Genomic DNA, 17,006 nt, shown 5'->3' with positions numbered 1-17,006 from the left:
TGTATTCTTTTCAATTCAATTCAATTCAACTTTATGTGTATAGCGCTGTTTACAATAGACATTGTCTCAAAGCAGCTTTACAGAAATATCAACATGGTGTACAGATATTAAAGGTGCGAATTTATCCCAACTGAGCAAGCCACTGAGTGGCGACGGTGGCGAGGAAAAACTCCCTAAGATGTTTTAAGAGGAAGAAACCTTGAGAGGAACCCGACTCAGAAGGGAACCCGTCCTCATCTGGGTAACAACCGATAGTGTGAAAGAGTTCATTATGGATTTATATGAAGTCTGTATGGCGTTAGGAGCAGCCGTAGTCCCAGCAGTCTGGAATTAGAGAAGATTTGAGCTCCATCCAGAGGCAGAAAGGATCTGGATCTCTAGTATCTCCATAAATTCGTGTGGGGCTCGGCGAAAGGAGAGAGGGAGAAAAAAGATGATTATGACTGCGAAGTAGTAGAACAGAATCTAGTCAGGGTAGGCTTGAGTAAACAAATACGTTTTAAGCTTAGACTTAAACACTGAGACTGTGTCTGAGTCCCGAACACTAATAGGAAGACTGTTCCATAACTGTGGGGCCCTATAAGAGAAAGCTCTTCCCCCTGCTGTAGCCTTCACTATTCGAGGTACCAACAAATAGCCTGCATCTTTTGATCTAAGTAGGCGTGGCGGATCATAGAAAACCAAAAGGTCGCTTAGATATTGTGGCGCGAGACCGTTTAGTGCTTTATACGTTAATAAAAGTATTTTATAGTTAATGCGAGATTTCACTGGGAGCCAATGCAGTACTGATAATATTGCTGTGATATGGTCGTATCTTCTTTCAGTTGCTCAAAAACTGCATTGCCATATGTTTTCTTTATCTTCTAATTATTATTATTATTATTATAATGGAACACTTGCAATGCTTTGATTGGAGAACAACTGTCATATCGTTACAATGCTTTTCAGTATTTATTGCAGGATGACAATCCAGTCACTAAACTCCACAACATCCACATAGTACGACTCCTACGTGAATTCTTTTCTGACTCTATGTCAAGAGGCTGTTTAACACATTGAAATAGTATTTTATGTTTGAATGATTTCAATATTATAATCCTTATAAAAAAATATTTTTTTTTTTTAAACCCTTTAATCAGTAAATTCACATTTGATATGCAACCAATACAGGCATATGTTTGCTTTTATATAAAAGCGAATAGAGTGGCGCTTGAAAGTTTGTGAATTTTCTATGTTTCTGCATAAATATGAATTAAAACATCAGAAGTCCTAAAAGTAGATAAAGAGAACCCAATTAAACAAATAAGACAAAAATATTATACCTCATTTATTTATTGAGGAAAATGATCCAGTTATACAATACACCTATATGTTAGTGGCAAAAAGTCTATGAACCTTTGCTCTTAGTATCTGGTGTGACCCTTTTGTGCAGCAATAACTGTAACTAAAGGTTTTTGGTAACTGTTGATCCGTCCTACACATCGTCTTGAGGGAATTTTAGCCCGTTCCTCAGTACAGAGCAGCTGGGATGTTGGTGGGTTTCCTCACATTTCCACAACATTTCTATTGGATTACGTTCAGGACTTTGACTTCAAAACATTATCTTTATTCTTCTTTAACCGTTCTTTTGTAGAACGGCTTGTGTGCTTCGGGTCGTTGTCTTGCTGCATGACCCACTTTCTCTTGAGACTCAGTTGATGGACAGACATTCTGACATTTTCCTTTAGAATTCGCTGAAATAATTCAGAACTCAATGTTCCATCAATGACGGCAAGCTGTCCAGACCCAGATGTAGCAAAATAGATACAAACCATGATACTACTACCACCACCATGTTTCACAGATGGGATACTACCATGCAGACCATTGTTGTTCAGTGTTCTCCTGATGGTGGACTTATGAACATTAACATTTATCAATGTGAGAGAGGCCTTTAGTTGCTTAGAAGTTACCCTGGGGTTCCTTGTGACCTCGCAGACTATTACACATCTTGCTCTGGAGTGATCTTTTTTGGTCTCCACTCCTGGGGAGGGTAACAATGGTCTTGAATTTCCTCCATTTGTATACAGTTTATCTGTGGATTGGAGGAGTCCAAACTCTTTAGAGATGGTTTTGTAAACTTTTCCAGCATGATGAGCGTCAACAACTCTTTTTTAGAGGTCAAAATTGCAATTGCAGGACGTTGTTTTGCATGGACCTTCGCAGAGATGTTTGTTGGTAAATAAGACCTTTTAGCTGTACTCATGTTCGACGTACATACATCTGCATTAATTTTGAAAAGTTGCAAGTTCTTCAGAATATTGTGGAACATTGAAGATTTTGCAGAGCCGGGAGGCTTCCATGTCAGCGGCGGAGTCTTCCCAGCAGGCTTCACCAGCCATCACTGGAAGCAAAAAGATACACAGATAAGTAGACTGCCAGTAATAAGGCACAGATAAGAATCATGACGCGTTACCTGCCAGCTCAATCCGCCTCCTCTTCATCCACACCTGATGCTCGACCACGCCCACACCCATAATTTGTCAGTAAGTGTTTTATGCACATTTTGATGTATTTTTTTGTATGTTTAAAGTTATATAACGTCAGCACCATTTCTGTTCTGTTTCTGTGGGACTTTTATTTTGAAACTCTTCATGTTCTTAGCATTAGGAGCCATATTGTTTATGGTATTAGTGCAGGGAAGAGCTGGTTCCTCTACTCAGAGCTTTAGAATGTTTCAGTAGAGCTCCTCTGAGGATAAAAGTTTTGGAGAGTGTTAAAGACGCCCCAAAAAGCTAAGTAGAAGCTCTTACTAGGATTTCAAGAAACGTGTGATGTACGTTAAATCCTCTGTAAATTCATCAGTAAAGTTGTGCTGGTTCCTCTACAATACGTCAGCAGCTTGAACTCCACACAGAGAAGCAGCAGGAACTTCAACAGTCATGGGATCAGAAGCGTTTGGTAGTCAGTATTTATATGACCATGATGGGCAAACTGAGCTTGAGGACGCGTGTGATGAGCTAACTCAACTAGATTTAAATGACATAGAAAGTGAAACAGATACATGTGTGGAGATTGATGAGGAAAGTGAAATGCAGGTTGTTCAAACCAATCTGAGATTATGTAGGATTAAATATTGTGAAGGCTGCACCAACCTTCACTTGTGCAAACTGTACCTGTTTGGAGAGTGCCCATACAACAATGAAAGGTAAAGTCATGTATTTAGCTTATACATAGGTAATGACAGTAATAATAATAATAATAATAAATATTGATCTCGCACCTTTTAACAACTGAAAAAAAAGATTATACCTTGATAAGATCCAACCCTATTCCTTTTTTGATACCTTGTTTGTCTTTGCCTTGCTTTATTAATTGTCTGACATGTTTCTCATTTCCTCTATAGAACTGTAGAAAATGGAAAAAAAATTAATAATAATAAAATTGTCATTTGCTAATTTACCTTGACATGTGACACCTCTACTTGTTGAATTAATATTCAGATCTACTCAGTAATCCAAATACAAAACAGAACATGCAGTACACTTGCAAACACACAAAATAATTATGTTTCAAATCAATATTTTCCTGAACAGAGAGGAGTGCCAGTACAGCCATGACCTCTATTCAGAGCACAACGTCGGCGTGCTGTGCCAACACAAACTGCTGGAACTGGACTGCAGTGAGCTGTGCATTACACTTCTACAAAATGACACCACACTACTGCCTTCAGTAAGCCTCAAAACCAGCATGAGAAAATGGAAAATTTCAGTCATGTGGTCTTCCGTCTCACTGTGCAGAGGTTGGGTGGTTAGTAAATGAGACAAACTGTAATTACATTAGACTTTCAGACCTTCAGTAAATAATGTATTTAAATACCAGTTCCAATTAATAAGACTAAAGTTTCATTAAGTTATCCCTGATCAGTTTTATCCTGAAGGTATCCATCACTTTTATACATGATATGATTATACAACTGAGTACTGGTTGTGAGTTTGGGATATTTTATATTCATTTCCAAGTCTTGATCATCGACCGACATTACTACCAAATATTTCATTTCATTTCATCCTGTTAGTCAGAATGAATGTGTAGACTGTGTTTATAACGTGGCCTGATACTGATAAGATACTGGTTAATGAGTGACTGGTTAACATGTTGGGGCAGGGTGGGGGACAGGGAATCTGTAGTGATCTCGAAATGTCAGGAAGTCACATACTGCACATATTAAATACCACGTATTATATATGTCACAAAGCAGTTTTACAGAAATATATAAATACAGGATATACATTTTTAATTGATACGTGTATCCCTAATGAGAAAGCCAGAGGCGACAGTGCCGAGGAAAAACACCTGGAGACAACATGAGGAAGAAACCTTGAGAGGAACCAGACTCAAAAGGGATCCCATGCTCATCTGGGTGACACCGGATAGTGCAATTATAAATAATTCCCTTTAAATTCACTTTAGTTTTAATAGGAAGTGTATTTTGTCGAAGTAACTGTTCACTGATGGAGACTTGAGTACAAAACTGTTCATGGTAATGGCATTCCTAGAGCTATCCTAGCAATTGTTGTGCTAAACCATCGTTAGCGAAACTGTTCGTATCGACTGCAGTCCGAAGCCATCTGTATGGCTTCTAAGTGCTACCATCCACAGTAATCTCATATATCTTTAGGCTATCCATAGTGATTTCCTGTATATACTGTATATATGCTCACTGGTCACCTCAACAGGAACACCTGTACACCTGCTCGTTCGTGTGATTATCCGATGAGCAGCACAATGCGTAAAAGCATACAGATACAGGTCAAGAGCTTCAGTTCAAGAGCATGTTCACATCCAACATCATAATGAGGGAAAAATCTGATTTCAAGCAAGTTTACTTGGGCGGCTGTGGATCAGGTGGTAGAGCGGGTTGTCCACTAATCGTAGGGTCGGCGGTTCGATTCCCGGCCCACGTGACTCCACATACCGAAGTGTCCTTGGGCGAGACACTGAACCCCGAGTTGCTCCCGATGGCAAGTTAGCGCCTTGCATGGCAGCTCTGCTACCATTGGTGTGTGTGTGTATGAATGGGTGAATGAGACACAGCACTTTGGATAAAAGCGTATATAAGTGTACCATTTACCAAGTTTAACCATGACACGTTTGAGTATTTCAAAATGGTTGATTTTCACACACATCCATCTAAACCACGGTTGTAAACAATAGAGTTTACACGGAAGGGTGGGGGGGCATCTAGTGGGAGGTACAGTAGTTCTGCGGGCAGAGACACCTTGTTGATGTGAGAGATCAGAGGAGAATGGACAGACTGGTTTGAGCTGGCAGGAAGTCTATGGTAATTATGGTAATAAGCACTCTTTACAACCATGCTGAGCAGAAAAGCATCTCAGAATGCACACCACGTCGAATCTTGAGGTGGATGAGATACAACAGCGGAAGACCACGCTGGGTTGCACTTCTGTCTGAATCTGAGGAATCTTTAACTAAATGAATAAACAGGGGTACAGGTGTTCTACTATTTTTTTTAATAGTAGGTAATTACCTATTTAAATATAGGTAATGATATATACAGTATATAATACGTGGATGGTTTTTGCTTTTGAGGTGCCAATACTGTGCTCTTCTAGTCGAAGCACTAATTTACGTTGAATCTCACTTTCACTGACAAATTGTGCACACAGGTGTGCTCGGCATATAATGAGGGCAGTGGTGAGTTTGGGAAGTGTCTTGAGGCAGGAACCTGTAAAAAACTCCATTTCTGTGAGAACTACATCAGAGGAATATGCGATGGCAGCACTGGATGCAGCAGATGCCATGATTTATACGAGCCTCATCCGTTTAAAACACTGCAGGACCACGGAGTGTCCAATGAGCTGATGGGCATTTTACTGTCAATCTATAAGAACATGCTTACCATTGCAGATGCAAACAGACCCCGAATTAACAGCAGTGCCGTAGCAGCAGGTATTCTTCGCACACGTCTTTTCCAGAAGCACTGATACATTTCATTTTCATTAGCAAAAACTCACGAATTTTTTTCTAAAATGGCTTTTACACATATGAGCGATGATTTTACCAGAGCATTAACACAAAGTATACGATACAGAGAGAATTAGCGCTGTGGAAATTACAGACATTAACCTATTTCATGATTTAACACATTAAAAAAAAACAAAAAAAAAAAAAACACATTGAGTGAAACTGTAGTTTATTTTGATTTTTTTTTTTAAAAACCTGTATCTATTATTATAATTATTATATATATATTTATATGTATATTTTGTGTATTATGTGTATGTATTTATATACATATGTATATATTATTATAATCATCAGAACAGACTAAAATGAAGCATAGAGCTTGACTAATTATACTTTCAGTAATGACTTGACATCTAAGGTTGGTCTTATTTAGGGATTATGTGGCTGCAACTTTGAACGTAGTCTTTAAAGAATACAGTTTCATTATATTCATATGTAAAATAATGCATTTGATATGATTTAATACACGTTTTAGCAAACCTGGTGTTTCTTTTTCTGCAGAGGAATGGATATGTCTTTTCCACTTACATCATTCCTGCAGTTTGGAAAGTACGTTTGCATTTTTAAAAAAATAAATAAATAAATAAAACACCCATAAGCAGTACAACGCATACTGTATATATATCGTACCATGTGTGAGCACAATTGTGTTTTCTCTACACAGATACATGTAGAAATGTACATTTCTACTTGCCTTATAAGTGGGAGCAGAGGGATGGGGACAGCTGGAAAGGTCTGCCTGATAATGAGGAAATAGAAAGAGCGTTCTGTGATCCCACGAAGACTCTCAGGTAAATATTTAAAAAAAAAAAAAAATTATCTTAGTACACATTTAAAAAAAAGAAAGAAAGAAAAAGTGCACATTGGGCAATACCAAGCTGCAGATAAAGCAAACCTCTTAAAGCAGAATCTAACTGGTCTTTTAACCTGGTCTATATTAAAGCTAGATACGCATAGCACAGGTAGTCACTATAAATTAATGTCATAACAGCTGTGATAAGTAATATCTCATTCATTTACAAATACTACTAGGAATCCCTTCATATAGTGATGACAGTAAGAAAAACGGAACACTCTCTCAACTCTCTGACTACCAGTGATGCCAGTGTGTGTGAATGCACTGAGTAGAGGACGATAAAACCTCTTCATGCTCAAACAAACAACGTTCAGAACGCCGAATCAAGTGGGTTTAATTGCAGTTCCTCTATATAGCCTGTGTACATTGGAATAAAATGCCTTTCCTCCTTTTCTCCAGCACCATGGTGCAACATAGCAGTACACAAGTGCAAATACACAACAGTGTGCAATGAGTGCAGGGCAATAAATACACAGGGCAATAAATACACAGGACACGGACTGTAAACTGTACAGCAGCAATAAATGTAGCAGCAATATATATATAAAAATAAGTGTCTAGTGCTTTAAAATTGCAGTTTTGTGCAGTGGTATTGAGTCATACTGGGTGAGGTGCCCAGGTGAGTGTTGCGAGGCAGCAGAGTATTGAGTAATCTGTCTAATAAATAATATAATTAATATATGCAGTGAAATTGCTGATAAAATCATTTTAATCCAGTTTTGTATTTAATTCCTTTCCCCCTTGTGCTTTCCAGTGACAGCAGCGTACCTGTACACTTTGACACAATGACTCGAGGTTCTGTAGAGGTGCGCCGTCTCTCTACTATTTCATCAGTTCTGGATCCCAGCTTCGCCCTCACTACAAAATGGATCTGGTACTGGGACGATGAATATGGGAACTGGATCCAGTATGGAACATCAGTAAGTGGCACTCTAGACCACTTTGAAAGTAATACCGCAAATAGGAGGCGTGATCTTTAGCTTTGTCTCGGTTACATGACCCGACACGCTGGTAGTTGTTAAGGTTTTGTGCTAGTAGCTATCAGGTTTTTAAGCTTAAATCCATGGATTGCCAAAGGATTATTATACCTTGTACTTATTATTTTAAAAAATTATACTTGCCTCCAAAAAAAAAAAAAACCACCCAAAACACCACATTATACAGTTTAAGAGCTTAATTTACAAATATGTTTGATTTTTAAAAAAATTAATGAAATGCTTTTACACGATATGTCGAGATTAGGTCGAAGAGGTTGCTCTGGAGAAAGCAGTTTATCAATATTTTATCAGTCAAAATGAATACCTATTCATTCTGGATACATGAGATGTCTTTAATGAACTAATATACGATATTGTATGCTTGCTATTAGCAAGAAACACACAATATATCTTCCATCACCAGTGAGTTCCTGGAGTGGAAATACCAAGAAAACAGTAGTGCTATCATCACCTTCACTACAGCCGAACACTCTTACGAGGTCAATATGCAAGGTAAGGGATGTCATTATGTTTGTTTGAGAAAGCCAACATACTGTTTTTTGATTGTTTAGGAGACTGTTGAGGAGCCGAACAATAAATACACTCCCTCGGGAGCAGGAATAGCATACGAACGTTTTTCTGATTTTACAGGATTTTCATAAATACCAAATTTCTTGTGTAAAAGCCTGTATGAACGATTTATGAATAAATCCATTCATATCCAGCTTGATAAATGAGGCCATTTGTCTTTACCGCCTAGCAACACCCTAGCAACACCCTAGCAACCACTCAGAATACCCTAACAACACTCTAGCGACCACCCAGAACACCCTAGCAACTGCCTAGCAACCACCCAGAACACCCTAGCAACTGCCTAGCAATACCATCAACCACCCAGTACACCCTAGCAACCGCCTAGCAACCACCCAGAACACCCTAACAACCACCTATCAACCACCTAGCAACACCCTAGCAACTGCCTAGCACCACCCTAACAACCACCCAGAATACCCTAGCAACTGCCTAGCAACACCCTAGCAACCACCCAGAATACCCTAGCAACTGCCTAGCACCACCCTAGCAACCACCTAGCACCACCCTAGCAACCATCCAGAATACCCTAACAACCACCTAGCAACCACCTAGCAACACCCTAGCAACTGCCTAGCACCACCCTAGCAACCACCCAGAATACCCTAGCAACTGCCTAGCAACACCCTAGCAACCACCCAGAATACCATAGCAACTGCCTAGCCACACCCTAGCAACCACCCAGAATACCCTAGCAACTGCCTAGCACCACCCTAGCAACCACCCAGTACACCCTAGCAACCGCCTAGCAACCACCCAGAACACCCTAACAACCACCTAGCAACCACCTAGCAACACCCTAGCAACTGCCTAGCACCACCCTAGCAACCACCCAGAATACCCTAGCAACTGCCTAGCAACACCCTAGCAACCACCCAGAATACCATAGCAACTGCCTAGCCACACCCTAGCAACTACCTAGCACCACCCTAGCAACCACCCAGAATACCCTAGCAACCGCCTAGCAACACCCTAGCAACCACCCAGAACACCCTAGCAACTGCCTGGCAACACCCTAGCAACCACCCATAACACACTAGCAAGTGCCTAGCAACCGCCTAGCAACTACTCAGAACACCCTAGCAACCACTCAGAAAACCTAGCAACCACCTAGCAGCACCCTAGCAACCACCCACAACACCCTAGCAACCACCCATAACACCATAGCAACTGCCTAGCAACACTCTAGTAGACTTGCTTTCTCAAGCCAACATCAAAGTTTGTCATGATGAATTTGACCTATCTACTTTTACACTGATCTTCATAGTGCTTTAGATATTGGACTATGGCAAGACGGAGCCTAGGACTAGAAATAGTTTTCCTTTATGATGTTTTTTTGTTTAGAACTGCCTCAATATAGTGTATAAAGCCTTAGATATATAGACAAATGGCCTCATTTATCAAGATGGATACAAATGGATTTATTCAGAAATCATTCATACAGGCTTTTACACAAGAAATTTGATATTCATGAAAATCCTGTAAAATCAGAAAAACATTTGTATCCTATTCCTGCTCCTGGGTGTGTGTGTGTGTGTGTGTGTGTGTGTGTGTGTGTGTGTGTGTGTGTGTGTGTGTATTTCGCCTCCTCCACAGTCTCCTAAAAAATCTAAATTCTTTCCACTGTTTCCCTTGCTTATGTAAAAACAAAAAAGCCCAATGAACCATTAGACTCCACTTGCTTACCAATATTTTTGTATAATTGACATAATTTGCATAATTGAACAGTTCCTAAGCCAATAATTCTTACTAGATTTGTTGCTTTTTAGGCGTTTCAGACATCGGCAGTTAATTAGTGACCAGCGCTGCTGACAATATTTGTCGATAACTCTCCCCAACTCCTGTTTTTTCTTCTTCTTTATTCTTTTTAACAATGAACAATAACATTTTATTGCTCTTTTCCCTTCCTTACAAAATTGGGTAATAGACAATATGGAGACTTGTATAATAAAAACTAATGAAGGATTGACTGATTGAGATCGGATTTGTAATATTCATACAGTCTCAGGAGGGATGTTAAAATTTGGTTTAGATTCATCTCTTTGGTTGCAGCAATTCTTAACATTTTAACAACACAATTTGTCAAAATCTGTTGACTATACTGTAGATGTGATGCATCATGATGAAACAGATTTGCATATAACTAAGGATGTATATCAGTACTATGCGGTATACAATAATTGCAAAGTTGTAAGACTGCATCTGCATGCAAAATAATGCTTGGACCGTAATGACTGCTGCTTGCAAATATATTACTTTTACCCCGACCCCCCCCCCGAACCTGGCAGACATGATGCAGTACAACAAAAAGAGTAACACCAAAATGCGAGTAAGGAGGAGACCGCTGTTTCTCTCAGCAGTAGACGTCCAAGACATCATAACAAGGTAATTTCTGTAGCTTCTGAAGTGAAAGCCTGCAAGAAACATCTTCAGCATTCCACATTTATTCCTTATTCCACATATTCCTTACTTCTTAACATCTGAAAGTAACTTTTAGTAAAAAGTCCACATGAAAAATAAAGATTATTCTTCTAGCTTCTTGTGTTACAAATATGTATACTATCTCCTTAGAGAAACGGAATCCGAGGATCATTCGCAAAATCCCCAAGCTTTGCCTTGTGACTCGGATAAAGCCAATATGTCTGCAACTGGATTCAAGGTAAAAGAACTTTTCAGTGTAGTGTCATTACTAGAGACATTTTAGGAATGGTTACTGGATCTAAGAACGATGAGGTGCACACAATTTGTGGAACACCTTCCACTTAAGTGCATATAAACAAGGTGTATAGTACATTTTGGGAGAGTGAATCCTGATCCAGCATGCTACTCCACCCGGGAGGGCACGATCATCAATGTCTTGACTTAGCATTGGTGAAGAGGTCCACCTGCACCTTGCCAAACCTCTCCTAGAACTGGGTGTAGGTTCCACTCTTCAGTACATACGCGTTATTTCAAGAGCATGTTTGTGGCACCGTTATACAGCCCTGGGTGACGAGTTGTACCAAGTGAGGCTATCCACTATGGGAGCTTCCATTCAAGGTGGAAAGATCCATCCACCTTGTGCCACCATGTGACTGATATACTTGCTTGTGCGGGTTACCATCAACAATCTTATTGAGAAACTGATTTTGTTTTATATTTGTTGTATTTTATTTTTGCATAGAGTGTGGGGATGGAGTGGAGTTGCTCCTCTCCGTAGTTTTTTTTGTTTTTTTTGTCCTCGATATTTAAAGTCCATCATCATTATTAAAATGGCAGAGTTCTAATAGAACTCCTAAACCCCACACCTTACATTATCATCCTCAATAGGACCCGGTATTGAAAATAGCAATGTGGTTGAATCGGAGATTCATATATATATATATATATATAATATGTAACTTTTTGAAGTGTAGTAAAAAAGTAAAATGCGTAGTTTCTCCATTTATACATCTATCTACAATTGTTTTTGGCCCTTTTCCTGCCGATGCTGGTAAATGTCCTAAATAATGATAGATGGCTAATAATAAATTGTGTAATAAGGCCAGGAAAAAGACAGACAGTACAGAACACGTATAATCTATATTACATATAAATGCACGTCAATTCATTGATAAATAATATAATGAAATATACACAATAAATGGGGTGGGTCGAGTATTTCTAGGAAATATTATGCGTTAGATTACTCTTCAGGCTGAAACACAATTTCTCTTGCTTTGCAGGCATTTAAGAATCATTTTCAGACATTCAGAAACATCATTCCAGTGTACAGGCGTCTAATGGTGGCAATGTTAAGCTATAAAGACATGTAAGAAACTATTAGCAGGTATAGAGCTCTATATTTACAAACGAGCTTTAGAAAGAAATCAGAAATGTGTGTATTAATGTAAAAGCAAGAAATGTATTTTCTTTCCAGAGGGTTGTCCTGAGCAGTGATACAGATGAATATAAGAAGATCGTTGAGCGCTTTGATCAGACAATGTCAGAGTTTAACGTGACGAACGTTGAGAAGGTGCTGAACGCGGACTTATGGGAGGATTTTCAGAGGTACGTTTTTATGGTCTACAAAGCTCAGGCCGTTTTCCGAACGTGCCTAAGGTTTATTAAAACAGGGAAAACAGAATAGTTGTGACACAAATTGACGATTACAGTAATCCTCAATGAGCAGCACAATATACACTTTAATAGGAATACCTGTACACCTGTACATTTATGCAGTTATCCACTCAGCCAATCATGTGGCAGCAGTACAATGCATGAAATCATGCGTATACAGGTCAAGAGCTTCAGTTAATGTTCATGTTAAACATCAGAATGGGGAAAAAGTGTGATCTCTATGACTTTAACTGTGGCATGGATGTTGGTACTGGGTGGGTTGGTTTCAGAAACTGCTGAACTCCTGGGAATTTCACACACAACTCTCTAGAGTTTACTCAGAATGGTGCGAAAAACAACATTGTATGAGCAATAGTTCCGTGGGTGGAAACGCCTTGATCAACAAGAGAGAGTTCAGAGAAAAATGGCCAGACTGGTGCGAGCTGCCAGGAGGGATATAGTAACTTATATAATCAGTTTCTAATTTTCTGGTGAGCAGAAAAGTATCTCAGCATGCATGAAACACGCATGGGCTACAACAACAGAAGACCACATTGGCTTCCACTCCAGTCAGCCAAGAACAGGAATCTGAGGCTATCATGGGCACAGACTCGCCCAAACTGGACAGCTGAAAATCTCCTGATCTTTTTCCAGGCTTCACAAACTGGCCAGTTTTGTTGAGTCTATCCCCATGAAAGCCTCAGATTCCTGTTCTTGGTTGCCACATGATTGGATAACTGCATAAATGAGAAGGTGTTTGAGTGGTTAAGGTATTAAAGTGGTCTGTGAGTGTATGTGATTTATGTAATATGGATTTCCCATAGGCATGTCAATGTCATGAAACAAAAAAATGTAGGCAAAGAAAATGAAATACTATTGTTTCATGGCACCGAGTCCAAACAGATTGATGTCATCTGCCGGCAGGGCCCTGACCGGAGAATTTGTGAAGCACATGAGACAGCATTTGGTAAAGGTGAGTATAAAATTTGGTAGCCAAATAAAACCCCACCTGTCTACATATCCAGTATAATGTATACACTATGTTGCTACAGGTAGTTATTTCACCAGAGATGCCAAATCCTCCCACAGAAGCACTGACGAATCTGGAACTCGGTGTATGTTCCTTTGCCGGGTATTCATAGGAAAATATACCAACGGGCATCCCAGTTATATCCATCCTCCTCTGAAAGATGGGGAAAATGACGTATTCTATGACAGCTGTGTAAATGACATCAACAACCCGTCCATATTTGTTGTGTTCGAGAAAAATCAGGTGTACCCCGAGTACCTAATTCAGTATGAAAAAGGAGCAGGGAACAGTCCTCAAAATGTCTCTCTTAATCAATACTCCTCAAGCAGTCAGGCTAGTTTCAGTGTTCCGTCTGTATCCTGTCACCTTTCTCCCCAATATTTCTCGCCACAATTCCAATACACCAATCTGACCTCTGTGCGATTCGCTGCACCGCTGATGGCTCCAAATTTCTATTTTACTCCAGTGCTGCATTCGCCCTTCTTTGCTCACTCGAAGACAAAACACTTCCAAGCTGGGGCACCCCGGTTTCCATTTCCAGTTAGAAATCCTACAAGGCCACAAAAGCGTGGAGGAAGTTCACATGGAGGATTTCGGTCAATGCATTCACCACCAAACTTTTTAGCTCACACTAGGACCTCATTTTCAGTTAGAAAGGACACTGCAAAACAACCGTTTTCAAACTCAGTGAGGTCAGCTAGTGAGTCGCGTCCAATGCTTTTGCCTACAACATTATCGACTATTTCTAGGGAGTCAAAATCAGTTAAAACTCAGGATGCCAGACAACAAATGTCCAGACCAGCAGGTGGATTAAGTCCAGCGAATTTTTCAGCAAGTGGGTCATTTGATACCAAAACCTCAAAGTCAGTTAAAGCTCAGAACGCCAGACAACAGGGCTCAAATTCAACCAGATCAAATAGTGGATTAAATCCAGGGACTACTTCTGCCAGCACATCAATATATATTGATGCTTCAAAGTCAGTTAGAAGTGAATATGCCAGAGCAATAGGAGATTCTCGCCTCAGTTCAAGATCTAGGACTAGTTCTGATATGGACAGCACTAAAGCTGCAGGTAAAAGCCCCAAGAACTCTGCTTCACAACACACTAAACCTGCAGGTGAGAGCTCCAGAAGCTCTGCTTCACAACACACTAAACCTGCAGGTGAGAGCTCCAGAAGCTCTGCTTCACAACGCACTAAACCTGCAGGTGAGAGCTCCAGAAGCTCTGCTTCACAACGCACTAAACCTGCAGGTGAGAGCTCCAGAAGCTCTGCTTCACAACGCACTAAACCTGCAGGTGAGAGCTCCAGAAGCTCTGCTTCACAACGCAATAAACCTGCAGGAAAAAGCTCCAAAAGTGCTACAGGAAGACATTAGTGCTTCTTAGTGTAAAAGCCTTCAATTATCATAAAATTGTAGTTGTATTTCAGGGTATTCTTATGACACAGCCATTGCATTATTGAGTGATAACATGAAATGACAGTCAAACTGATTGTTGAAGTAAATTTTTCATCATATTTCTATTCCTCTTTATAACCATTTGATTTGTTAGAAGAAAGTGAATGATTTGCTGTTCAGTTATACAACAAGCTTCTTCCTAGTTTATATTCCCAAATGGCTCTCATGGAAAATTTGACTTGGAAACAATTAACATTGTGATCATTCTATATTATTTACATTAGATTTGGCAACAGATTAAGATAGTCTGTACTCAAAATGGTGATTGGGATGTCAATGCAATCTGGCATCCCTACATGACCATCTCCTCCAGAAGTGTGCATATGCTTTATATCGAACCAAACCTGTTCCAGCATGACAATGCTTCTGTGCACAATGTGAGGTCCAGGTCAGTGGTTAAGGCAATGGGCTACTTTTTGGAAGGCCATGAGTTCAAATCCCAGCACAGTCAATTGGATTCTGTTGGGGGTCTTTGAGCAAGACCCTCAACTGCTCACTTGTATCCTGTGAATAGCTATAGGCATTGGAATTAGTCCAACACAAGGCTTAATCCATGTTCTGGAAATCAGCCTGTTATAATTTATATCCAGCTGTGCAATGTGCCTCTTTAGACTGAGGGTTATTAATAATGCAGTAAGTTGTGTTTCCACTACAGGGAAAAGGTGGGTCTGCATTATGTGGCACAATTGTTTAATATTCTTGACAATGACCTAGTCATTTGAAAACACTATTTCATACACTGTGATCTTCATATTGGATTACATCACTAAATTAGTCAAACGGCTAGTTGTATTCTGTAATAATAAATAATAATGAGTCTTTATTGGTCAGGTATACATTACAGCACAGTGAAATTCTTTTCTTCGCATACCCCAGCATGTCAGGAAGCTGGGGTCAGAGCACAGGGTCAGCCAAACCACTTGAAATCAACTCGAACTGATGAGACATTCATACGAATTTGAAGCTACATGGGCAATCGGGATGGATATAGAATTCATGCTTTATGTATGAAGTCATTACAAAAAAAAAACAAAAAAAAAAACAGAAACGTGATACTAATCCTAACCTTTTTAATCCCAACTTTACATACAAAGCTGTGTGAATTGTTCAATTTCTTGCATATAAAACTGATAAAATGTTGGTGTGCGTGCGCATTTAAGTGTTGGTTAAGGGTACTTCGTCAGAGTATTAAAAAATAAATAAATAAAATACAGTGTTCCTGTCATTTACGTCAACTCCCCTAACATTTTCTGTACATTATGTTGACGGTTGCCATTTTTACATGGATTTGTAATTTGCATACTTTCCTTGACAAGCTTACTGCAGATTATTGATAGTTTTCTGTTATTATTAAACGCCTTAAGGATGATTTATAACGCTGTATATTTTCAGACTCTCATCAATCTTCATGATCACTGATATTATGAGATAACTATTCATCTGTCTTCACGTTGTTGTTTTGCAGTTTGTCACTGTACTTTTCTCAAAATTGACTAACAGCGGAATTAAATCTGATCTATATTATATAACAGATTGGGAAGTGGTGGTTTATTGAATGTTTGACAGTGTATAACTGCCTGTGTATAAATACCTTAGTGCTTTTTTTTTGCTTTTTGTGCAGTACAGAATGTGTTGCAAATTCCACATCTGGAATATCTTCACAGCATAACAACTAACAGACATAGTGATCACATTTTTTCCTATAATACGTTAGAGATTAAGCTTATATAGCCTACATAAAGCCAGCTCACAGCTCAAGGGTCAATCCTGAGCATGTTACTGTAAACGTAGAGGTTTTACGGATGTTCTCCCTGTGCCTGTGTGGGTTTCCTCCGGGTTCTCTGGTGTCCTCTCACCTTCAGTACTGAATGAGTGTGTGCATGGTGCCTTGCAATGAACCAGTATCCCATCCAGGGTGTATTTCTGCCTCGCGCCCAGTGTATCTGGGATTGGCTTCAGACCTGAGCGTGAGGATGAAGTGGTTACT

At 39.5% G+C, this 17,006-nt stretch overlaps 1 protein-coding gene across 8 annotated transcripts in view; it reads left to right on the top strand.

The window, feature by feature from the left end:
- Positions 1 to 1,917: 1,917 nt before the first annotated feature.
- The window catches only part of LOC108279672 (synapsin-3), a 124,757-nt gene continuing 109,668 nt past the window's right edge, over positions 1,918 to 17,006 (top strand). For 2 of the 8 annotated variants that reach the window (XM_047162315.2, XM_047162314.2), the window contains exons 1-11: positions 1,918 to 3,187; positions 3,576 to 3,711; positions 5,670 to 5,952; positions 6,532 to 6,579; positions 6,695 to 6,821; positions 7,641 to 7,806; positions 8,256 to 8,376; positions 10,743 to 10,839; positions 11,026 to 11,113; positions 12,353 to 12,483; positions 13,356 to 13,504. In XM_047162315.2, coding sequence (XP_047018271.1) covers positions 2,922 to 3,187; positions 3,576 to 3,711; positions 5,670 to 5,952; positions 6,532 to 6,579; positions 6,695 to 6,821; positions 7,641 to 7,806; positions 8,256 to 8,376; positions 10,743 to 10,839; positions 11,026 to 11,113; positions 12,353 to 12,483; positions 13,356 to 13,504 — 1,612 coding nt within the window. In that variant the 5' untranslated portion in view covers positions 1,918 to 2,921. Of the gene's footprint in view, positions 3,188 to 3,575; positions 3,712 to 5,669; positions 5,953 to 6,531; positions 6,580 to 6,694; positions 6,822 to 7,062; positions 7,214 to 7,640; positions 7,807 to 8,255; positions 8,377 to 10,742; positions 10,840 to 11,025; positions 11,114 to 12,158; positions 12,263 to 12,352; positions 12,484 to 13,355; positions 13,505 to 13,583; positions 16,549 to 17,006 lie in introns of those variants that run through there. The other 6 variants (XM_017494006.2, XM_047162317.2, XM_047162318.2 and 3 more) reach the window with 6 other exon arrangements.

Source organism: Ictalurus punctatus, chromosome 19 (genome assembly GCF_001660625.3).
Source record: "Ictalurus punctatus breed USDA103 chromosome 19, Coco_2.0, whole genome shotgun sequence".
NCBI lineage: Eukaryota > Metazoa > Chordata > Actinopteri > Siluriformes > Ictaluridae > Ictalurus > Ictalurus punctatus.
Note: the sequence above shows the minus strand (reverse complement) of the source record. Positions and strands in the feature narration are given on the sequence as shown.